General features: G+C 38.1%; 5 protein-coding genes across 5 annotated transcripts; 2 read left to right on the top strand and 3 right to left on the bottom strand.

The window, feature by feature from the left end:
• Positions 1 to 54: 54 nt before the first annotated feature.
• Positions 55 to 4,704, top strand: MONOS_2572 (uncharacterized protein; the record flags this gene model as incomplete). The annotated part of the gene is made up of 1 exon (XM_067872498.1): positions 55 to 4,704. The coding sequence occupies one exon, from the start codon at positions 55 to 57 to the stop codon at positions 4,702 to 4,704; it is 4,650 nt and encodes a 1,549-aa protein (XP_067727815.1).
• Positions 4,705 to 6,457: 1,753 nt separating this feature from the next.
• On the bottom strand, positions 6,458 to 8,860 carry MONOS_2573 (putative beta-hexosaminidase; the record flags this gene model as incomplete). Its single annotated transcript, XM_067872499.1, has 1 exon — positions 6,458 to 8,860. The coding sequence occupies one exon, from the start codon at positions 8,858 to 8,860 to the stop codon at positions 6,458 to 6,460; it is 2,403 nt and encodes an 800-aa protein (XP_067727814.1).
• Positions 8,861 to 9,122: 262 nt separating this feature from the next.
• On the top strand, positions 9,123 to 11,369 carry MONOS_2574 (putative phospholipase B-like protein). Its single transcript, XM_067872500.1, has 2 exons — positions 9,123 to 10,613; positions 10,741 to 11,369. The coding sequence occupies exons 1-2, from the start codon at positions 9,168 to 9,170 to the stop codon at positions 11,122 to 11,124; spliced, it is 1,830 nt and encodes a 609-aa protein (XP_067727813.1). The 5' UTR covers positions 9,123 to 9,167; the 3' UTR covers positions 11,125 to 11,369.
• An 897-nt stretch (positions 11,370 to 12,266) lies between these two features.
• On the bottom strand, positions 12,267 to 14,825 carry MONOS_2575 (uncharacterized protein; the record flags this gene model as incomplete). Its single annotated transcript, XM_067872501.1, has 1 exon — positions 12,267 to 14,825. One exon carries the CDS (start codon positions 14,823 to 14,825, stop codon positions 12,267 to 12,269), a length of 2,559 nt encoding a protein of 852 aa, XP_067727812.1.
• A 1,375-nt stretch (positions 14,826 to 16,200) lies between these two features.
• MONOS_2576 (uncharacterized protein) lies at positions 16,201 to 23,114 on the bottom strand (the record flags this gene model as incomplete). Its single annotated transcript, XM_067872502.1, has 2 exons — positions 16,201 to 16,204; positions 16,303 to 23,114. 2 exons carry the CDS (start codon positions 23,112 to 23,114, stop codon positions 16,201 to 16,203), a joined length of 6,816 nt encoding a protein of 2,271 aa, XP_067727811.1.
• Positions 23,115 to 24,603: the final 1,489 nt, after the last annotated feature.

Raw genomic sequence — 24,603 nt, 5'->3', positions numbered from 1 at the left:
TTTTTTCTTGATCAATGACATAAAGGGTTCGATCACTCTCTTCTTGTTTTTTATATGGCCGTTTGCCCTTTGCAGGAAAAGACTCCACAAGAAAATTCTGAGTTTTTTCTTAAGCCTACCGGTGATGTGGCAACAAAGAGTCCCTCAAATTTGCCTTTGAACCGAGAGGTTACAGATTCTAGTTCTACTTCCGAATCTGTTCCCTCGTCAAATAAAAGCTCTAATCTGCACAAAAAGTCACTATCGTTAAAACCGGAACAATTTTGCGTTGAGGGAACAAATTCTTCTTTTCAAGAATTGTCTGATCCATCCGCTCTTCCAGTGCTTCCGTCATCGAAGCACCATGGCAATCATAAGCATTCTCACAAGCATCAGACCAAACACAGGCGTAGAATTAACTCGAAGCATCATGGGAAATTAGCATATGAAGGGCATTCGCATCGAACAAGCTCTGGAGCAAGAACATCTTCTTCAAGCTCTCCTTCAAATTCTTCAACAGAAAACACACGTTCACAGTCTGTTTCAAATGATACACCAAACGAGTCATCGCATTCAAGTGTTTCATCTGCTATTTTGAAGCAAATTGAATTGGATGACATTGATGCTGTGTTTTCATCTGATGAAGGTTCATCTTTAAAACAAGGCTCAATGTCTCCTGGAAAACTCGCAGTATTAAAGGCTTTAAAAGATAGTGTTAAACAAAAATTGAAAAAGCAAATGAAAAGACAACTTTTAAAGCTGAAGAAAGTTGCAGTTCATCCTTCTCACCAGCATCGTCAAAGGTTTCCAGACAGAAATCGAAGTCATAACATATCAGAAAAAACAATACAAGAGGAAAACAGCTCGAACAATCAAACACAACTATCTGCATTTAATGAAGAAGGATTACAAAGTTTAAACGATCAAGTTAATGGCAATGAAAACGAGTCAAGTTCTGTTCCTTCATTGTATCAGGCGCAGACAAAAAGAACCTCATCCTCATCTTCCTCTTCTAATTATAACGAAGCACATCAGCATTTATCTTCCCAATCAGCCGCCTCTTCGTCTGCCACGTCAACGCTGCAGGAGCTTCCGTCTTTCTCGTCTCCCTTATCATCTGCCACTGTCTCAGTGGAGACTTCCTCTTCATCTGCACTAGCCACAGCTGTTTCCTCTTTTGCGCATGGATTGTCTCACGAGGTATCATACTCACGAACATCTCCACCGCTCCCTGCCTCTTCTCTCTCTTCGACATACACCATGTCCTCTTCTTTCCCTGCCTCCTCACTCTCTTCCTCCATCTCTTCTCACACTGCTTCTTCTCTCCATTCTCCTGGTTCATCATCCTCTTCCTCCTCTTCCTCTTCCTCCAGTTCCGCCTCATCCGTCCCTGCCTACTCCTCCTATCCTTCCACATATGCCTCTTCCCTCTCCCCCTTTTCCCCTTCCTTCGCCTCCTCCTTCTCCTCTCCTGTTCTCATGGGCATCACTTCTCCGCCCACCTCGCCAATCTCCCACTCCTTCATCACTTCTCCTCCGTTGCACCCTGAACTCCACCCTCAACTGCACTCTGAAATGGGCATAGAGGCTAATGGCAGTAATAGTAATAGCAGCAGTAGTAGTAATAATAATAATAGCCAGCTTGGCCACCCTCCATTTGGCTTCTCGTCGCCGTCGGCGTTTCAATCACCTCGGAGACTGCGTCGTGTGGACGAAGGACATTCGATGCCTTCTTCTTCCTCTGCTTCTTCTTCTTCTTCTTCTTCTTCTGCAACAGTAGGAGGAGTAATGACAATCACAACAACAACAACAACAAATGCTACACCTTCATCGTCATCCTCTTCTTCTTCTTCCTCTTCCTCTGCTTCTTCCTCTTTATCCTCCTCCATCTCTTCTCCAATGACGTTGCCATCATCATCTACTGCAGTATCTGCCAGTGACAGACTGAACACATCTGCCCTTTCTCCCTTCGCCTCTCGTTCTTTCGACACACTTTCTCCTCTCCCTCCTTCTGTTTCTCAGATGGAACAGTTCCATTTCCTCAACAGCCAGCCAAATAACCACACTCTCAACACGTTTGGCCTCTCGTTCTCTTCTCCGCTCTCTGGAAACTCGCCAACGATACACGGTTTGCCTTCGTCTACTGCTATGGCTTCTTCTTCTTCTTCTTCTTCCTCTTCTTCTCTTTCATCTTCTTCTTCCTCCTCCTCATCCTCCTCGCCAGCTTCCTCCCTCGCTGCCTCCTTCGACGATCCAGTCTCTTCCTTGTCTTCCACCCTCCGCTCGCCTTCTCCCGTCTCTTCTCGTTCCTCTGCTGCTTCTCTCTCAGCCACTTCCAGCACGTCCCCTCCTTCTTCTCTCTACCCTTCCTTCTCCAGTTCGCTTCCTTCCTCTTTCAATCAGTCTTCTGGCCGCTCTCATGTCTCAAGCACACAACATCTCCAGAGCGCTTTTCATTCATTGACACACTCCAGCAATGCTGACTCAAATACAGCATCTGCCTCTGCTTCTGCTGCTTCTTCGGCTTCTGGCTCTAATTCTGGCTTAGCTTCTGGGCTAACTGCGAGTCCAACTTCTGTTTCAGCTTCTGTTTCTAACTCTATTTCGAACGCAAGCACAGGAGCTGGTTCGTTCCGAAGCAGTTTGGGGCATTCGCATTCACAGGCATCTGGAATGCAACAACAGCAACAACAACAGACACAGCAGCAGCAGCAGCAGCAGTCTCAATCACAATCACAACAACAACAACAAATGCAATCACAACAAATGCAATCAATGCAGTCAGTACAATCAGTCCATCAGCAGATTCCACAGAGCTCAAATTCTTCCTCTCCATTCACAAGCGACCTGAAGATCCAGTTTGATCTGTCGTCGGAGCCTTATTCGCGGCACACGTCATTCACACCTTCTCTTTCTTCTGCTGCGAATGGCATGCCGGCAAAGATGTATGCTTCTTTGAACAGCCAGATGTATTCTGTGAATAATGCGAATGCGAATTCAAATGCAAATGCAAATGCAAATGCAACGACAGTTGCGTCAAATGAAGCTGGTGCTGTATCATCAACAAATTCATCATCATCATCTTCTTCATCTTCTTCATCATCGTCTTCTTCTCCTCCATCTGCAACCTCTTCGTCTGCTGGCTCTGCTTCTCAAAGCACACTTCAGTCAGAGATGTTCATTCAGGCATCGCAGCTCCAGCAGCCGATGGCTTCTCTTTCATTTGATAAGTCAAATAACTCTGCTCAATCTTCTTCTTCCTCTTCCTCTTCCTCCTCTTCATCTTCTTCAATGCTCTTAACCAAATCCTCAATGAATAAAGACTCTTCATCATCATCATCATCTTCTTCTTCATCTCCATCATCTTCTTCCTCTTTCCTGGATGACACTTCACTCACTCAACATTCCTCTCCTCTTCCACAAGTCCAACAACAGACTGCCTCTCTGCGCTCTTCTTCTCCTCCTTCCACTCTCTCTTCATCTTCCCACCGCACTCCAGATACATCATCATCATCTTCTTCTTCTTCCTCCTCCTCTTCTTCTTCAAATTCCACAGTCACTTCAACATCTCCACCAATAACAACAACTTCCTCCTCTTCTTCTTCCTCTTCCTTTTCATCCCAACCTCACTCACATGCTCAATACATCCCCGTCTTCCTTCAGTCTGTCCCTCAGTCAATGCCCAATGGAATGCCCTCCAATCAACCCGCTGTTGCCTCACCTGTTCCAGTCACTCATGCTCCTCAGCAGCCTCCCCCCACAAAGACTGCCTATCCCTCTGCTTTTTCCTCCTTTGCCATCCCCTTTTCTGGTCCCATTGTGCTACGCCAGCTGCCCCAGATGCCTCAGATGCCTCAGATGCCTCAGATGTCCCAGATGCCTCAAACATCATACATTCAGCACCTGCCTTCGTCTCAGACACACGCAATGATGCCTGGAATGGCAGGGGTGCCTGCCATCTCCCAGATGCCGGGCGTGCCTGTGGCAAACTCGCAGAACTCACACACGTTTGTGCAGCACAATCCAATGCAGACGGGGAGAATGACAGCACAGATGGCTGGGATGAGTGGGATGAACGGGATGAATGGAATAAGTGGAATGAGTGGGATGAGTGGGATGACAGGGATGGGATCAGGGGGAGTGGTGCATCAGATTCCCAGCCAGCAGTTTGCAGCGACACAGCAGCTGCTGCCACAGGCGATGTATCCTCCGTCTACTGGTGGTTCGACATCATCATCATCTTCTTCTTCTTCTGCAACTCCAAATTCCTCTTCCTCTTCTTCATCCACCTCTGCTGCTTCTTCTCTCTCTTCCTCTTCTTCCTCCCCATCTCCCCAACCACCTCTGTCCTCTTCTCCAAGCTCTCTGGCGAACTCCTTCCCTGAAGGCGAGAAAGAAGGCGAAGGAGAAGACAACTTAGAAGGCGGAGAGCCGAACCGGTGCTTCCACTGCGGGTCGCATCTGCACCGCTTTGAAGACTGCCCACACCACAACAAAGGGATAGTGGTGACGAAGTCGAGCTGCTTCCGCTGCGGGAGAGAAGGGCACAGGGCGAGTGAGTGCACGTATGAGGACACGCGGGTGTGCTTTGTGTGCGGGCTGATTGGACATATCTCGAAGGAATGCCCGATCCACATAGAGCGGATGAAGAAGAGGGAGAGGGAGAAGGAGAAGGCGAAGATGAAGGCGCACAAGCAGATGGCGCATATGCAGGCGGAGTTGTAAGGAGATGGAAGGAAAGAAGAGGGGAAGAGGGGAAGAGGAGAAGAGGGGAAGAGGGAAAGAAGAGAAGGAAGAGAAGGGGAAAAGGGAAGAGGGTGTAAGCTGTCTATGTTGTTTCATATGTAAATTTTAAAGTAAAAGAGTTATACATAAAGATAATGTTTAAGATAGTTAATGATGTTAATAACTGTAAATGAGGTATTTATGAGAAGACAAAGGAATCAAACACAAACAAATACGAATATATAAATGAATTTATTCTTTCTTTCTTTCTTTCTTTCTTTCCTATTGAATTATTAATTTAATAATTAATTAATTCGTTGATTGATTTTAAGTTTTATTTGTTTGTGTTTGAGAGTGTGAATGCACCAACATTATTCTGAGATAAGGGAATAAAGAATTCAATTGTTGAATGTCATCTTGAATAAGCAATTGTTTTCAGAACGATACGAATTTTTTCTGCACAGAAATGAGTTCATGTTGTTCATTTGTTGTTAAGCACAGCTTGATGTCGCTGTTCAACGATGTGTTTGAAATTGTTTTTGCTATTAATGTGTGCTCTTGTTTTTAATTTTTAATTTTAATTTTAATTTTAATTTTTATTTGATCTAATTTTTTGAACTTTCATTGCTTTTATTTTCTCCAAATGTCTGTTTTGGTTATTTTTTTGTTTTTTATTTTGTTATTTGAATAAAATAAAATTATGATAATCGTTATCATCGTCTCAATTGTGTGATGCTTTGTGTGCTTGTGAAGTATTTTTGATTTTATTGAGATAAAATTGAGAGATTCACAAAAAGCCGTATTTGCAGCTAGTTTGAATGTTGTTCTTATGCAAATAGCTCTTATATGTATGCCTCGAGTAATATGTTTGTATTTAACTTTTCTGTTTAGAACATCAAACGTGAATGCGCAAAGTTGATTTTTCTTTTTCTTTTCATTTTCTGAAAAGGTCTTTCTTATTTTCTTGTCTTTTGTTTTTTTATTTTTTATTTTTATTTTTTATTTTTTTAACTTTATTTGAAATTTTTACTGATTGTTGGCCACATGATTGAGCATTGACCAAGACAAACTCTGTTGTTTGTGATCTTGTCACTTTTCATTTCGACACATGGAAAATTTTTCAATTATTATTACTTTTCTTTTTCTTTTCTTTTCTTTTTTTTTAATTTTCTTTTTTTTAATTTTCTTTTTTTCAATTTTTTTTTTCATTTTTCCATTTTTCCATTTTTCCATTGCTTCGTTTGGACAATCAATCATCATACATTGAGATTTGAGGAGTCGTTTTTATTACTTTCAAGTGATTTTTTACAATTTTGTTTTAGAGCTTATAATTATTCTGAATGGTGTGAACAAATGCTGTTTAGACGAGTTCTACACTTTCACCATTTTTTCAAAATGTCGTTGTACATGTAATGAATCAAAGCGAAACATTATCGGAAAAATGCTAATCAAAACAGATATGCTCCGTCTTTTGTTGTTTTAAATCTTTCAGAACAAAAAAAATTCTCTGTTCCTTTCGATCTACAGAAGCAAAAAGCTACGCGTAAAATGCAAACGCACCAACTGGCGCATTCACAACCATAATGAACAATATGAAAATTCTCAAAAAATTGGAGAAAAAAATCATTGATGTTAATTTCACTCAAACATAAAAATGCAAACAAATATTTGCTTAATAAATACATTAATAGAAATACTTAATTGAAGCTACTAATTTTCAATTAAAAAAAATCTTCAATACAAAGCTATGACTTTAAAGATTCATATTGTTAAACTTCCAATTCATTGACTTATACACACGAGTCAAATGCTTCTTCATCTTATCCAAAAATATATTCCAATCTTTCTTTTCTCTTTGGATCCACAGCGCCTCCGCAATGGCAGCCAGACGTGGAAGAGTATTGAACTCCCTCTTATCCTGAGTCGGTAGATGCTCTGTCCATAAATTGCACTGCCCGCCAATGACGTTCTTTCGCAGTATCTCAGCATCTTGTTGTTCAGCAGGAGATAGCTCCTTTTTTCTGAAAATGCGCGGGGAAACAAAATAAAGCGGATCGAATGAGTATGCGTTGGCAAGTGATGCGTTGTAGTAATTTGATAGTCTTTCTGAATGAATAGCACCATTTGCAGACAGAGAGAAAGGCACTGGTAAAGATGAATCAATTGAATCAAACGAATGTTGCTGTGTATGCAATGAAATCTGATTCATGTCATTCGAATAATCGCTCTCATTGTTGCATCTCTCACCGCTGCGCGTTTCGTTAAAGTCCAGATAACAAAAAGACATAGGTGAAATGACGACTTCTGTGCCTTTCAATGCAATAGACTCGGCATCGCCCGAAGGGTGCCACACAATCGCTGCTGTGTCATTCTTTCTGTTTTTGCACTCAGTTATCTCATCCCACCCGATAATCCGCTTTCCAGCGGATGCTGCTGCTTTCTCCATTCTGTTCAAAAACAAGCACGGAATCTGACTCGCATAACTGAGCCCTGCTTTCTTCATCTGAGCAGCGCACGCACTGCACTTTCTCCACATGTCTTCAACGCATTCGTCTCCTCCAATGTGCACAAACTGAGAGTTAAAAAGTGAGAACACTTCTTCCATCACATCCTCCAAAAATGTCATCACTTCTTCTTTTGAGCAGAGCACCGCCTGGAAAATGCCCCACCGGCCAGTCACTTTCCACTTCATTTCTTTGCAGCCGAGCGACGGATACGATGCCAGCGCTGCCATTGCATGTCCGGGCATATCAATCTCTGGCTGAACAACAACTCCTCGCTTCGAGGCAAACGAGACAATTTCGCGTATATCCTCATGTGTGAAAAATCCTCCATAAACTCCAAAAGGCACCGCTAAATTTGTTGAGTCGCGTGTGAATCCCCATTCTGGATCTGAATCAATATCTTCGAAAGTTGCTGATTTCATTGATGAATGCACTTCTGTAGACTGTTTGGTTATTGACGATTCAACGCCATAGTCTAAGTCATTGCGCTCGTGTAATTTCAAATCTTCGGTTCTCTCTCTTTCTGCAAAGTTCGCTCTTGTATTCTGTCGCCATGCTCCTATTTCTGTAAGCTTTGGATATTTCGGGATGAAAAGACGCCATCCTTGATCGTCTGTGAGATGAAGATGAAATACGTTCATTTTGTGGAAGGCTATCAATTCAATCATTTTCTTTACCTCAGACACTGTTGACAGATGGCGCGCCACATCTAGCAAAAACCCTCGGTACTTATACTGTGGCTCATCATGAATTTCAACGCATTGAAGCGATACTGTTCCAGAAGGAATTCGTTTACCACTTTTGTGCCATGTTCCATCTTTTAATCCAAAGAGTCCATTTAATTTAGAAGAAAGAGTTCTTGCTGCATGGCTATCATTTGTTGTTGCAGTCTCTTTAGATTTATTTGTTGTGCTGCCATATTCATCCTTCATGTCCAAAAATGCAGCTCCAACAATATCAGGTGGAAACATCTGAAGAAGTGTAACAAATCCGTGATGCAATGCTGCCTCTGTGCATCCAGTTATCAAAATGTGCTGCTCAGTAACAACAACTGAATATTCTTCACTGTTCATCCCATCGTTTTTCTTTATAAATTGTATCTCCGGGTTCTTGGCGGATTGTGATATTGTTCCCTTTTGTATATGTACATTGATATCAATTGTATTATTCAGCATTGTCTTAATCCTCAAAGCCGCATCTTCTGCAACAAATGAATCCTCAGGAATTAAAATCATTAATTTTGATTTTATGACGAACCATCCTGAAATGATTACACATGATTTAGGCTCTGGTGTTATTACAGGTTGACCATGGAGCATAATAGGTTTATTTCTTTTTTGTTGAACTAAAACAAGAATACATAAAAGAAGTGTAATCGTTCCAAGAATTAAAATCATGACTATAAGCAAGGATGTTGCAATTGTTGCTTGTGAATCGCTAAATGAAAAATTCTTTCTCTTTGGTGTGATATCAACATTTTCTGTTTCATCTTCTTTAACAAAAAGTAAACTGGTATCCTTGTCATCCTCCTCATTTTGAGCATCTGCAAAAGCTTTCATTGAATCAGTCAATGCATCCAAATTTGACTGAGAATTTTGTGCTTCAGAAGGAAATGTTTGGGAAAGCTCTATAACTTTTCCGTCCAAGCTCATAAACTCCTGTGTGTTGAATATTTGAATTATAATAATAATAATAATAATTAATATCAAGGCATCAAAAGCAAGAAAAATCCATTTTTGAAAAAAAAAACAAAAAAACAATATTTCAAATATCACTCACCATTTCGCATTTTTAATTTTGGTGCATTTTCTATTGATTTAATTCTTTTTAAAAAAGCACACTATATTATAATTTAGATGCTAAGCTACGTCACAGCCCCAACGAAGATAATTATTGAAGAAGAATTATATCTTCAGATCATAACTTTGTTAAACATAATCATTGTAAAAGAAGTGAGCAATGTTTCCACAAATTTTCATTTCTGTAATTTTTATAAAATCGCTTATGGCAGATAAATATGTTTATGTGAAGATGGAAGCCGATAAATGTGTGATTTCAGATGAAGTTATAAATGATGCTCTTGTAACCGGACGTTACAGCGATTCTTTGAAAACAATTGGATGGGATAAGTTGGAAATTGATTATCATTCTGATAAATACGATAAAAACATTCCGTATTGCATGGGTGCAGCAGAGGGTGCCTTAACTCATGTTAGAATCTGGAACCACTATCAAAACATGTTGGATAATTTGAATAAACTATCCCCCAACGGAGCATTATCGGATGAAGTTAAGAAATGGATCAATGATAATTTGAATTTTGTCAAAAATTTTGTGAAAGGAGATCAAAGTGATTCATTTGTTTCTCATGCAGAATTAATCTGGCAACAATTTCAAGGAATGCTCGAGGGATATAACCAGAAAAGTGCAGATAATGAAAAACTTACCGAAGAACAATTGTGGGCATTGACTTGTTCAGATGATATTCGAGACATTATTCAAAAGTACTCGAAAGATGAGGGAAAAACTGCTGCAGAGATTACAGATTATCATAACATTCGAAATCACGCATCTGCAATTATGAAGTTGACGCAAATTCATGATGAAATATTTTTGACTCATATCTCATGGAATTCATACAATACTCTTCTTAGAATTATAAAGAAATACAATTACATTATCCCGAATAATAACAAGGTCGCTTTATCTTTCACAGGGCATCCAGGAACAATTCATTCCGTTGATGGATTCTATGCGCTTGAAAGAGGTGTCTCAATTCTATCAAGTTCATTGGAAATTATGAACAGAGCAGCACTTGATGCAATTAAAGCAGAAGGTATCCCAACATGGATGCGTGTGATGATTGCACACACATCAGCTGTTGATGCAGGCACATGGAAAGATAAAGTTTCTGCTCACATGACTGGCTCCAACAACAACCAGTATTTATATGTTGACTTTAACAAGTTCAAAGCACATTCAAAGGAGTTGGAGCTCGAAACTGTCTGCGTGATTGAGCATTGGATGGACAAGGTCGAGTTCAGTGACGTGTCGAGATCGCTTGGAAAGGACGAGTATTATGCACTGTACAATGTACCCAAGTTTGAAGCCGCGTTTAATGATTTGGGTTACAAGAATCTCTTAGATCAAGATCCAGAAGCTGGCTTTTATTTCGCCCAAGGAAAAAGCAACAGAGGAAAGTTGTATGAAAAATTGAATGGAAAGATTCATGATATCGACACAACAAAGTTCATTACTCGCTACAACAATTATATTGCGGATTCGGAAAGCAAACGCTCAGATGGAGTAAGAGACCCAGCTGCTTCGCTTGCAGCGAGATTTGATCTCCGAGAAGACGGAGTCAATGGAATGAAGCGTGCAGGTGTTGGTGCTGTTGATGGAAAGGTTTGAAGCGTTTATTTATTTATTTATTTATTAATTTATTGTGTTTTTTAATCAATAATTATGATATATTTCAATATGTATTTTCTTTAAATGAACAATCATTATTAATATTGTTAACAATTCTCAGATAATATCATCGTACCTCATGAAACATGGACAGACATTTCTTGCAGTGAATGGACCCACAACATCTCATCAGATTCCTGCGGTTTCGGTTCAAGATGTTGACAAAACTTTTGCCCTTAAGAGAAATGGCATTCCGGATGCCTTGCTGAATAAGCCGTTCAAATGGGTCCAATCAGGATGGACTGACCTTAAGAAGACTGAAGAAGGAAACATGTTCCAACTCATCGGCACAATTGTCGCTGGTGGAATGGTCTTTCTGGGATTTTTGGCTTGTTTGATATCTGTGTTGTGCATTCGTCGCAGTGATTTTAAGAGAACGCATTCAGATTCTTATAATGTTATCAATGACAAAAAAGGATCTGCAGGAGCATTATTACGAAATTAATTAATGATTGCTCTTTTGATGCTTTTTCTTAAAATTTCTGAATTCTATTTCATTGTTTTAACAACATTTTTTTCAGAGAAAAACAATTTGTAATTTTTGCTTTTAAAAAATAACTTTACTGTTTACTGACTATCTTTTCTCCAGAGCTGTTTTTCGAGTGTTGTCTTTGTTTGAAAAATCTGCATTTCATTTTTAACACTTCATCTTTTCAAAAGCGTATAAAGATGCAAGTATTTGTCAACTTATATGAAATTACAATCTGTATGAAAAATGCATATATTATCAAATCTTTGAAGGAGCTGTAAAGAAGAACCTGATCTTTATTGAATATGTTAGTGAAAACGAACAATGTTTTTTTTTTTTAAAAAAAACATAATAAAAAAACAATAAGCTTCATTTACATTCGTTTCAGCAATCAGCAAGACCATTTCAAAAGACTTTTTTTGTTATTCAGAAATTTTTTCTTCAAAACAAGTAAAAAACAAGAAAATTTCGAGAAAAAATTTATCTCTGGAAATTATTTTGATAATAAGAAAATGTGGATTAAACAGTTAGAATGAAATAAAACTGTTGCATTTGTTTTAAAATTTAACGAAACATTCTTGTTTTGAAAAACCAAATGGTGGCTCAAATTTCAAACTTCAATATCGAATTTATAGAGAATATTAGTAAACTATTTCTTTTCTCTTTTCTTTTCTTTTTGATTTTAACGAAAAAACTTTCACTTTTGGAATAATAAAATATTGAAAACACTCGTTCACAAAAGTCATACAAAATAAAATGTTAAGCTATTAACTAAAAGAGCATAAACTTGAGAAATAAGTAAATTTGATATCGTTCTTTAAAATGCCGACTAATAAGAAAAAAGAGTTTAAAAGGAGTACTCATAAACAATTTTAATAAATGTTAAATTCCGTTAATAGAAATAAGACAAGTAATTGGATGAAAAATAACCATTAAAATTTAAAGCTAAAAAAAAAAAAATGAAAATAAAAAATAAAACAAATAAAATAAAACCACTCTACAGAAATCACAAAATAGAATAAAATTTTGAAAAATAAATAATAAGCTCTTTAAAAAATAAGGCATTAGACAGAATGGATATATATTAAATGGAAAATCTCAAAAACTCAAAAACAACTCTAATAATAAAGAGACTCTGGCGTCTCGGAGGGAGTAGCCTGATATTGTTGTCTCGTTGGAACTTCACTCTGTGGAATGTATGTTTGAACGATTGAGGCATTTGTATCATTAATTGGTTGATAATTCGATTTTCTCTTTTTATGCTTTTTGTAATAGATAATTGAAGCCGCAATGATAACAGCACCAATTGCACTCCCACACACCGAAATGACCACTACCAATGTTAGGTTGAACGTCTTTGTTGGCTCCTCTGGTGAAGCTTTACGAGTATTGTTCCAGGGTACAGAAGCTTCGATAAAATGATGCTCATTGTTTGAAGAGTAATAGAATCTTACAGTGATATATGGTGCGTAAAAGTTGTTAAGATCAACGAAAAAATTAATCTTATCTTCTGATTCCTGTGTCAAATCGTACACGTAATGCTCTTCTGATGACTTTTTGTTATGCTCAACATAAGAAACAAAAGTATCGCAGGGAAGAAGAAGTTTTCCGTTTACTGCAACATGCAGTCGATTTTCAACTTCTTTTGCTTCTACGGAATCAACAGAAGGCATGAAATACAATGATGGCAGCGAACGTGCAGCATTGCCCATTGCCAAACAATTCGAAGAATTCGTCATGCTCAGCCACAGCATCGTTCCTTCCTTCATTCCGTCGCTATCAGGTTTCAAGCTATCGAGTTCTATCGTTGAAAGCTGCATATAATTGTTTGAGCACATGATGTTTCGTCGGATTGAAGGAAAAGAAGGATAAGGTACTGCATCAGCACCGTTTTCTCTGAATGTTCCTTCACTAATTGTGACAGAACAATTATTAATAATTGAAAGTCCTCCGTATTTATATGATCTCTCAATAGTAACATTATTTAAATCTGCATTTGAAGAGTGCAGATCTACCATGCTATCACTCCAAGAGCATTCATCTTCATTTCTATGACTGTTGTTTCTTGATTTCAGTTTTGTATTCTCTGCGAAGTGTTTATTTTTATTCTCAACAAATTGTCCTATACGTGCATCCTCATTGGTTTCTTGCTTCATTCCCACGAACTGACAGTTATTCAGCTGTATGTTTGCATTCGATGCAAAAAGTAGAGTTACAGAAAGAGGTTGCTCTGCTTCTCCAAAGAGACTAATACAAACATCCTCCATTGCGAAAGATTTACCAGTAATTCGTATAAGTGTTGTTAATGAAGAAAATATCTCACGCAAATATTTTATATTCAAATGTTGCATTCTGCCTGTTGTTTCAATTGCAAATGCCTCGTTTTCTGTTTCATCACTAAATTTAGTGACTTTGATAGTTTTTCGTTCAGCTGCATCATATGGCTGCAACGTCATTCTATTCACAAATGTGCATTTTGCGGAGAGTTCTGCGTCTGCTTCCAATATCAAAAAGCATTCATTAAGTCCACTTTCGAATAGCTTATGTATTCCATATTCAATAGTTTTGCACTCCCACTCTTTCATTCCGCATTCATTCTGATCGACTCCTTTATCGCTAGACAAATATATTTTCCTTGACGAATAAGGCAACGCATCGGGACCAGTCAGTAAATCATGTGTCTTTCTAGCTCCATCAATCACCACAAACAAATTCTCTTTGTGGTACAACTCTTCAAAATCCATCTTAATCAAGTCTGAATTTATACCGTTCATTCCTTTCTCGTTCTGAATCGCCAAATTCTTCCCAATTGCTGCTGAGCAACCTTCAAATGAAATTAAATAAAATAAAACTGGAAAATCGCTTGAAGAAAATTCTTCGAGTGAAACGTACAATGCTCCTCCTTTTCCTTTTGCCCTATCAATCGAACCGCAATTATTGAACTTCAATGATTCAAGAAATACTAGACGTGCTCTTTCTGTTATAAAAAGCGTAACCGCTCCTCCGCAATCGCTCTCACTTGTAAAGCAGCTGTCAAATATGACATCACTCAAATAGATAAACATGGAAGATTCCGCTTTTCTGCCATCAACGAAAATGCCACTGCCTCTTTGTTCTATGTCTCCTTTTTTACTCACAGCTGTTGTTGATCCGTATGACCATCTGACGTAATTTACGCGTTCTTCGCAAACAATCGCAGGACGTGTTGTATCTCCTCCGTCAAAACGTACATTCACATAATACATTTTGAGTGCTCCACACAAAATGTGTAAGAGAATTGTCGAAAGCACTTTTCCTTTTGTACTTTCTCCTAAAATATCGCACGATTCAATCCAAACTTCTTCGCCTTCTTTTGACAGAGAAATAATTTTCGATATTCCTGCTCCTGTAATTTTATCAGCATCGTTCACTAAGCACAGATCTTTAAAATACATTTTCCCACCGCTAGATATGTCGAACATAACAAAGTCATTTTCATTTGACTTCCCCCAAATTCTTGCTTTGTTCTTAGTTTCCATTTTGTTTGTATCTGAAGAGAATAATTCAATAATACTCTCCTTCACATGGAGTGTGCTTTCGAGAATGAACTCTGTTCCCATCAAAATTATCTTCTTTTGAATAAGATTTGAACTCTTGTCAACAGCTGATCCAATTGTCTTGCATGGATTAGTCTTCATAATCCCGCACCCTTCTGAGTCAGCCCCATTCTTTTCATCAACAAATCGTTCTAATGAATCATATAATATCCATTCATCTTTCCAGCCATTGTGAGAATAAACTGTATTCACTTTCAGATAAACTCTTTTCGCTTTATTGTTACTGTAACAGAAAGCGTCAAATACTGAATTCTCAATGAAATAGTATCGAGAATCTTCCAAGTATACGTTGCAGAATGAATCATTTGCTTTGCCTATGAATGTGCAACCCTCAAACATGATTACGTCTGGATTATTGCATAATTCATCCGATTTCATCAATGAAAATGATGAATTAGAAATTAGCGAATTTGTTGAATATTTTTCCTTTAAAAGAGAAATATATACACTTCCTGTGGCAACGCATTGACAGTCAAACATCACAATTTTCTTCAGAGAAATAAGTTTGGTTGTATGTGCAGAAATGGAAATAACGCCACTCGAATAATTGCTCTTACATTCAGTAAAGGAGCATTTTGATAGTTCAATTCCGATATTTGAGTCATTACTGTAAAAATACAGGCAAGAATTACCAGAGATATTTTTCCATTTGCAATTGTCAAATTCTATCGTTTTCTCTTGCTCTGTGTTTCGAAAAGGATCAAAAAATGTTATAATTGTTACTAATGAACCGTATCCCAATGACACAGAAGAAAATTGACAATGAGAAAACTTGCATTCACATGTTGTTCCAATAGCAAGAAATCCCTCGCCTTTAAAATTAAAGTTCATAAATGTCAGGTCTTCTATATCAACCTTCCCATCCAACACTTCTATCATTGTTGCTTCAAATATCGAAAAATTATCTTCAAACTGAATTTCATTCATAATAAGCTGTCCTCCATCAATATAAATTAGATCTTTATTTACTTGAGAAAAAATCGCACCTGCAGTAAAAGAACAACTCGAAAACTGCAAACAAGGATCATCTGCATTTTTCTGTCTTTTTGCATAAAAAGCATTCTCAGTTAACAGATTAGACATTCCATATGTTTGCGATTTTTGTTCATTGGAAGTTATTCTTTCTCTATTTTCGTTTTTTTCCATTGTTCCCATTATAAAATTGATATTTCTGCAGATCAAAATGTTCCAAACAGAAAAATTTGTACACCATGTGTTTTTAAACGCTGGAAGCTCTGCTATTTGCTTCGTATATTTATTTTCAGATTCAATAACTGTGATTTTTTGAAGATTCATTGAATAATTCGTTTGAATCACTGTTTCACCCAATAAGCTCAGTCTAATGAATGTACTTCTTTGTTTTGTTAGTAATTTATGAGCTCTCTGAAATGTTTTGCAAGGCAGCGTTTTCATCCCGCAGAAATCAAGTTCGTCACTTCCATCTATCGAAACATATCTAACTGTTGAAAGCATTTGGTTCAAAACAGGAATCAAATCCGTTTCCAGTGCTTCAGGTTTGTCAATACTAATTGTATATTCATTTTCTGCCCCTACGTACCTGCCTGACTTAAACAGGCCCCTAAATCCATAGCCCAATATTTCCGCATCAAAAGTATCAAATCCAACCCATATGTTTTTTCCGATTTTTGCTTCGTTTGTACATGCAAAATACATATCATCAAGTAAAATGACTTGCTTTCCCGTTAAATAAACCGAGACAGCACCGCCTCTTCCTTCGTCTTTGTTGCATGCGCATTTCTCAAACGATGTTCCTTCGCAAATGCATAGAACTCTACTCTTGTAATCCTTTGGTGATACAATTGAAATAACACCTCCTTTTTTTGAAAGAGGAGATGTGCATTGAGAAAATTTCGTTCTGCTTGATATCCAAATTTCTTCTTTTTGCTCAGCGATATCGATAATGCATCCTCCAATTTCTTTGGATTTCATCTCTCCAACTCCATTCCGACAGATTGATATTAGCGAAGAGTCGTTGATTGAAACCTTTTTCATTCGCTCCAAAAACAAAAGAGGTCCCTTTGCTATTGATATTTTCGAAAACAGCGAATTGAAGATATCCAATTCGGAAACTCCATTTCCTTTTATTTTAATTGGAGATTGAGTAAACAACAAAGAATTCTCATCGTCATTGGCATGGGAATTGATGTTTGGTGAGTCAGAGACAGATTTCGCTGCTTGTTGCGCTCCATCAAATATAACATCTTTCAACGAAATCATTCCAGAAGAAGAAGATATGATGTAATAATCCAAGCTCTTTGTTGGTGCTGACGATAGCTGGAATGTGCAGAATTCAAAGAAGATTTTGCCTTGTGTTCCGGCGCCATTGCAAAAAAACAAACCTCTCGGTACAAAGCCTGCTTGTTGGTTGTCTTTGAACGGATGGCTTTCTTTCCTGTTTGCATTTTTTTCGAAAGGAGTGTTCGTGGTGAACGATGGTGGAAACGAGACAACCAAATGTGTGAAAGTGATGGGGTAATCAAAAGACATCACAGCGTGATAGTCGTTATTTGCTGTGAGTGATGAAGGGAAATCAAGTATCCCATATTGCTTATCGTCTTCAATTGCATTGCATTCGTTTTCTGTTAAATTTGATTTCCTGAGGAATGCAACCATTTCACCGCTTATGAAAAGTTCATCAAACTTTGTCCAAAAATAGGTGTATTCTGCAAATGCTTTCTTCTCAATGACTAATGTGTTTCTTTGCGAGTCCTTTGGAAAATGTTTCGTTCCTTCGCCGAATGACTTGCACGGAGCATTGAAATGTCCGCAGAATGCAAACGAAGCTAGTGAAGATGTGAGTGCATGTTGTGAGTCCACATTCTCTCCTTTCATAAAGATTACGTCGCTGAAATATTCATCCAACAGGAATGAGTACAAATCAATTGGCTTGCCGGCGAATATGCTTCCATCCATTCCGCACAGCAATGACTCCCTCTGTGTCTTGTCAATCAGCTCAGCAAAGGCAAAGTTCTCTTTCATGACTGTGACTGAAAGATCGCTCACGTCAAGAAATATTCCTTTCCCTTCATAAGCATGGCAGTTGCCTTCAATCACAAAGTTCTCCTTCTTCTTGGGAAACTCGACTCCTCCAAAAGGTTCTTCACTTGAGCGCAAGTAAATGTACAGTCCGCCTCCATATCCTCCGCTCCCTGTCACTTCACATTTTGAAAACTTTGTTGGCCCATCATCCAGAAATCTGATTCGAGAAGTGTCCAAAGAAGACTTGATGCTCAAAGCCCCTCCTTCTACTCCTTTGCTCGAAACGCAATCGGAAAATGAGCATTTTCCGATTGTAAATGTTGCTCCCTTTTTAGCGCCTTCACATGACTTCATTTCAACAACTGCTTCTTTTGCTGTTGTGACTTTGATGCCGCTGAACTTGCAGCTGGAAAGAGAGCAATGTCCGCCACTGCTCACAAAAAAGAAGAACGGAGAAGAATGAAAGAGCAAAAAATCTTTGGTTTCTGGCTTTTCCAGCTTCACCTCAACAAATTCCGCAGAACCGTCGTTTATTAGCACCAAACGATATTCAGATCCAAGATCAGTTGTTGAATGGATCGTTTTCGTTGAGCCATCTTTCCTTAAAATATAACTGTTTTGTAATTCGCTTTCCGTTTTGTTTTCTCTCTGAGCAAAAGTCACCTTGTTCAGTTTGAGACACTCACTAGAGCCTCTCATTTCCAAAATTGTCTGTGGTTGTACCAAATCGTACGTTTCAAACATTTCAGGCACCGAAATGATGATATTTTCAAGCTCAGCGCCTGCCTCAAACAAAATGCAGCTCTCTTTCGAATCATCTTCGTTGACAGGCAAAGAAAATTCAGCTGCAAAAACAAGATTCGCTTTCGCATCAGACGAACTGTCGCTACAAATTCTGAAATTTCTTTCACAGCCTTTGACTACAAGCTGCTCAGTAACAGAAAACGGACTGCTTCCTAGCAGAAACAGCGACGGATTCGCAGATTTGAAATCTAAATGGCTGACTCCGTATGAAAAGCTCTTGCATTTGTGCTTTCTTCCGCACCATTTCACATCTTTGCCGTCTTTTGCATCAACTTTTATAACGTTTTCGGATGTCGCAAAGATGAGTTTGAACAATTCTATTTCTTCATTCGCAAATTCTGCTTCGTCGCATCCAATCAAATTTGGCCAGTCTCCGTACATTTCGTAATCTTCTACCAAAAAGCCAAAATTTTCGCTGTTAACGCAGTTCAACAAGCTTTTTGCTTCAAAAAATAAATATTTCCCTTTAGCCGCGTTGCTTTTCACATCTCCTTCCGAGTCAAAAAGGATATTTGCTTTGTACTTTGGAAACTTCACATCCACACTCTGCTTCATTGAAAGGTGAATGCACCCTCCTTTTCCTGTTTCACCTGAAGCTCTACATCCACTCAAAGAAACTTTCTCTTCTGAGCTGATTGCTTCCTCATGGCACAGATGAAATGAGCTGCTTTCATCATTCAGCAAAACACAAATGCCACCTCCTTTTTTCGAAGCAGGCGCATTTGCATCAACAATGCTTATGCCTTCAATTGCCACATCAATAGGCTCATCGCCTGTGTTAATAAGAATACCAGCTGGTGAATCGGCTATTGGTTGACTTAAATGTTTCATTGTTGAATTTCCTCCAATGAAAAACGAAGAAGTTGCACCGACGATGTTGATAGCCGGCTGTTCCAAGCAGAACGAGCTGATTGAAATATCAGAAATTCGTACTTTTCCACTGTAAGACTTTATAAGAGAAGCTGTGAAATGCTTGTTAAAGCTGTAATCTGCTTCTGTTGATATCTGAATGTTCTGAAGAATCAGGTTCGCTCGTTGTGAGCCTTCATTCACTTGAAAGAGAGAAGACTGGCAATTCTCTTCGTGTTTTGAATTGTGTGTTATTTGAGCATTCTTCAAGTTCAGTGTTCCGTCTGTATCAATTGCGAATAATGTGCCTGCGACTTCGAGGTTTGTGATAATTATTGAAGCAATTCTCCGATCTTCTCTTAGTTTGCCTTCAATTGCAACTTTCTTTTTGCTTACAAGAATCGTCTCCTTCTCACTTTCATCGTTTTCTTCAGTAAGTTCAACAGTCTTCTCAGTATCATCGCCAGCTCCGACTTGTGCTGGAAACAGGTCTATTGCTGTTTTGATCGTTTTGCAAGGCTGTTCGTTGGATAGTCCGCAATTCGCATCGGCTGTTCCTTCATTCGTGTTCACTTTCCTCTTCCTGCTGTCGTGGCTGAGCCATCCTTCCTCCTCTTTTTCCACCGCTGGCTCAATCGCCAAGTTCGAATAATACACTTTTCTTCCAACTTCGCTCGTTCCGCACAAATAAAACGGATTTGCTTCTGCTGTCATCTCGGTCGCTTGTGTGTCGCTAATAAAAGCATCTTTCCCTTTTGCAGGAGCATCCTCTTCTTCTCTCCCATTTCCTTCAAATGTTATTTTGATTTGCGCTTGTATCAGACTTCCTTCTGTCTTAACATTCACATAAATCCCTCCTCCACACCCGCCATATGTGGTGCATCCACTGATGATTGTCTCATTACTTATAAATTCGCTAATATCTTTATCGATAAATAACCCTCCTCCGCAGCCCTTTCCGCCTTTTCCAGTAAAGCAATCTTTAATGACACATGAATGAAGTTCCAGTTCAGCACTTCCTGTTATGCAAATAGCACCCCCGCAGCCTCCTTCGTTTTTCATTCCGCAGCTTTCAATTACTGTCTTTCTGAGTACAAGCTCTCCATTTGAACAAACTTCAAATGCTCCTCCTTTGCCTTCATTTGCAGCTCCGTTAAGACATCGTGCAATGTGGCTGTTAGAAATAATGGCATGCCCTTCCTTTCCAATCTTTATCAGTGCTGGATCATTTGCAGACTCGATGAAAGAGAAATCTCCGTTCAGGTTGATTGTGTTGCGGTTAATCTCGATAAGCGACCCGTCCTGCACAATTAAATAGTTGTAGTTATTATTGCTGACTGCAACAGAGGATGAAGAAAGCGATGAAAAAAATGAAGTTGCTACAGATCCAAATTTCAGTGCGGATAGCTTCACTGAAGTCAGTATATCAGCTAATAAAAACGGAGATTTAACAAACGAAAATAGAGATGAAACTTGCAATCCTGAAATCAAAAGATTCCCAGAGTTAATTTCGAGCAAGCTGTCCAAAGTTGTTACGCGCTCTGTACCAATATCAGGTGACACGGACACGCCTGTCAAAATCAAATAGCATTCAGCTTTGTTGTAAAGTCCTGATGTATTCATTTCTTTGATTGATTGTGACTGTAATTCCGCTGTTGAACCACCAGATGAAATTAAACACGAGGGGTGCAAGTCTTTTTTCAATTCATTAATCAGAAATGTTATGTGTTCAATGGTTAATGTTTGTGTGTTTTTAATGGCAGCATCGCCTTGCGCTTTCACAACCGTGTTTGCCGCTAAAATCATTCTGCTTCTTTCAAATTGGTTGTTTTTCTGTGATTTCCTTGAGCTTTGTGCATTCACAAAATGACTATGGTCAACATTTCTTGAATGAACTTCATCAAACGGAAGTGAAGAAATCACGATTTCCTTGTTTGCAGTGCTTCCCCAAACAATGTCAGTCTCAATTTCCACTTCTCCGCAGACAATTATTTGCTTCTGCCTGTCATCTGCTGCAAAATGCTTCATTGCTGTCGAAATGAGATGACACGGATACTCTTCAATGAAGCACAATTCAGCTCTGTTGCTCTTCCCAGCGTATACAATGTCGCTTTTTGCAGTGTTGTTGATCTCTTTCAGGTATACAAACAGATCCAGTTCTTTCTCCATGGCTCCTCTGTCGCACACTGCGATAACGTTTTCAGCTGCGGCAAGTCCTTCTCCGAGTGGCGTAAGATCCTCTTTTTTCGTCTGCAGGTTATCCCACACAAAATACATTCCTGTTCCAAATGTCGCTCTGTTCCCTTTTCCAAACACGACAAAAGAAGACGACTTCGGCACTTGAAAAAGCGAGTTTTCTCCAGTCATCTCGAGAAACAGCCCTCCTCCTTTTGATTGGCATCCTTCCGCTGCACAAGACGTGAAAGAAGTTGGGTCATTTCCTTTTAACTGAAAAGCTGCATTTTCTTCAGCCAGCTTAATGCTCAACGCGCCTCCTTCTTTCCCGCATGTACTTGTGATTGACTTAAAAGATGAGTTGGCGATGCTCACCTTCAATTCACTGCTTTCTCCACTGCTCGTAACACTCACACATGCTCCATCGATAACTTCAATTCTTTCCATTGTCAATCCGCTTATTGTCAGATCACCACTAACTTTGTTTATCAAAAAAGGACTCTCTTCCCATCCCATCGGAATCTTCAACTCATCTTTTCCAATCATCTGAAAGTCAACAATCTTTACATTTCCCCCATCTCCGCACAAAAACTTGTATTTCAAAGGCTTAAAAACGTTTTCAGTAGCACAAATGATACATTTGTCCAAGAAAAGAGTAGCGGAATGCTCATCGAAATTCCAACTTATCACAGACGAAGGTAAAATGCCTGGAGAAGTGAATTTTTCAGGCAACTCAAACTGAACTAAACTGAATGAAGAAGTGCAATAACAATTCACACAACCGTGGCATTCATCCGAAAGTGCTTCAACGCTCGACTCAATTTTGAGCTTTGCCATTTGCTCATCATTTGTTTGCGTGGATGCTCCTGCAACGGAAAAGGCCACGGAGCTTAATTCCTTTTCCAATTTGATCGCTTTTTTCAACGATATTGTTGACAATTCTGGAAAATACAAAGTCTTTGTGTCTGTATTCTTGATTTCGAATTGAGAAACGCTAAATTCAACGCTTTCACATGGATAAATCGTCTCTCCGCAATAAAATGTATCACTTCCGTTTTGTGAAATATAAACACTTGTTCTCTTTATTTTGCACAAAAACATGAATAAATTCAGATTTTTTTCGATTTCACCTGAACGCGCTAAGCCAATAAGTTCGTTTTCCTTCCAAGTAAACTCTCCGTTTGCATCTGCCGCAAACATGAAATGATCCCTTTGAACGACAGCTTCCAGTTGCAAGCAATATAAAAACATATTCTTCCCCACAGCTGCTTCGTTATCTTCAAATCTAATTTCTTTTTCAAACATCAGTTCAACGTCCAAATCACCAGCAATATAAATGCCACCTCCTTTTCCAGTTTTTGTTGCGTCACAGCCACAACTCTTGAATAATGTTTGTGATCCTTTTGCTGTTAATGTGGATCGTTTATCAAGCAAAATTTTCATTGCACCTCCTTTTTTTGAGTTTAGTGCTTTACAATTTTCCAAGGTCGAGTTGTTCAGAATAAATGACTTTTCAATATCATTTTCTGATTCAATATTCATAATAATAGGAGCATAACTTCCCAAACCAGTAATATTTTGAAAAGTGCAGTTTGTTATTGAAAGCATCTCACCATCCAGACAAAGGAAAGATCCTTTCATAAAAGTCATATCAGAAAATATGCAATCGGAAATTTCCATTTTCAGTTGAGAAGCTCTTCCGTCAAACATGTCAACTGAAAAAGTGTGCGCTTTTGTTGTGTCAATTGTTAATCTCACCAACGAAAAGTATCCATTTATATAAAAACGGCACGTTTCAACATTAGCATTATTGGGATTGTCAAACGACAATTTGCAGTCAGTCATTGAAAGTGAATGCCAAGAAAGAATTATTCCATATTTTTTCGCTTTATCTTCTTTAAACAAAACAGGTGGCTGTATAATTTCAATGTTAGTTATCGTTAAATGATATTCGTTTTCAAGGGGATAATTATTTAACTCGGCATGTTTTATAACTTCTGGAAAAATTATTTTTGAAAGAGAATTTGACGATGATCGTATTTCCATTCCTGGATCCAAAAAATTAAACAAAATATTGTTGTGCAAAGTAATTTCCGCAACAACTTTCACAGTTAATATGTGACTGCATTTTGTATCCATCACAGAAAATGCTTCTTCGAAGGATTTGCAAGGTTGTAGTTCTGATGCACATAATCCATTTCCATTATCAGAAATGTATGCCACTGTAATGTCTTCAGTTAAATTCAAGCAAAATAAAACGAATATAACATTCCAATACATATCTTTCCAAACAAATTCTTTAATTGATAAATATAAAGGTTATGACATTTGTGATTGCAGATAACAAAAGAATAAATTTGAACGTTAATAAATTACACACATTCATAAATAATATTTCATTCTTTCAAATTTTTGTTGAATATGAATTAAAACAAATTTTTAAATATTATTTAAATAATAGTTATGTCCAAAACCCACACTTGTACAAAAAACCGACCTCTTGACATTTTCTTTCGAAACAGGTGATTATTTCTGAAATCAAATATTTACGATCAAATAATTCGGTTTTATGATTTTGTTTTTAATATAAGTTAATGAACATAGAACAGTGATAACTCCTTTTAAAATCATCTCTGTCTTTCTTTATCATTTAATATTGGTTTTCGATTCAATTGAAATGATTATTGCATTTCACTGACAAATTCATTTTCTTTGAAAACAAATTTTCATCATACTCATCATCCCGAAAAAAGTTACGATTTCAAAAATACACCAAAAATTATTCAACATCGAATAACTTTAATTCGAAATCGAAAAAGTTTAATTCAACATCGAAAAAGAAGTTAATAAGTTCAGAATTTCGATTCAAGTCAAGACCAAAAAAATCACATTGATACAAATGTTGATTGAAACAAATGTTTATTAATTGGAAATGGTTTTCTTTTATTTTTTTTTTACTGCTTTCTATGATAAAGATTGATGTCAATCAATTCTTTACTCATTTCGAAGATTGAAAACGAATTATTTTATT

Source organism: Monocercomonoides exilis, assembly GCF_001643675.1.
Source record: "Monocercomonoides exilis strain PA203 chromosome Unknown scaffold21-1407046, whole genome shotgun sequence".
In the NCBI taxonomy this organism is placed as follows: domain Eukaryota; phylum Preaxostyla; order Oxymonadida; family Polymastigidae; genus Monocercomonoides; species Monocercomonoides exilis.
Note: the sequence above shows the minus strand (reverse complement) of the source record. Positions and strands in the feature narration are given on the sequence as shown.

Bases quoted from the DNA above. Each gene is read 5' to 3' on its own strand.
- MONOS_2574 (XM_067872500.1), top strand. From the start codon at position 9,168: ATGTTTCCACAAATTTTCATTTCTGTAATTTTTATAAAATCGCTTATG. The intron at 10,614-10,740 runs GTTTGAAGCGTT...AACAATTCTCAG, and splicing joins TTGGTGCTGTTGATGGAAAG to ATAATATCATCGTACCTCAT.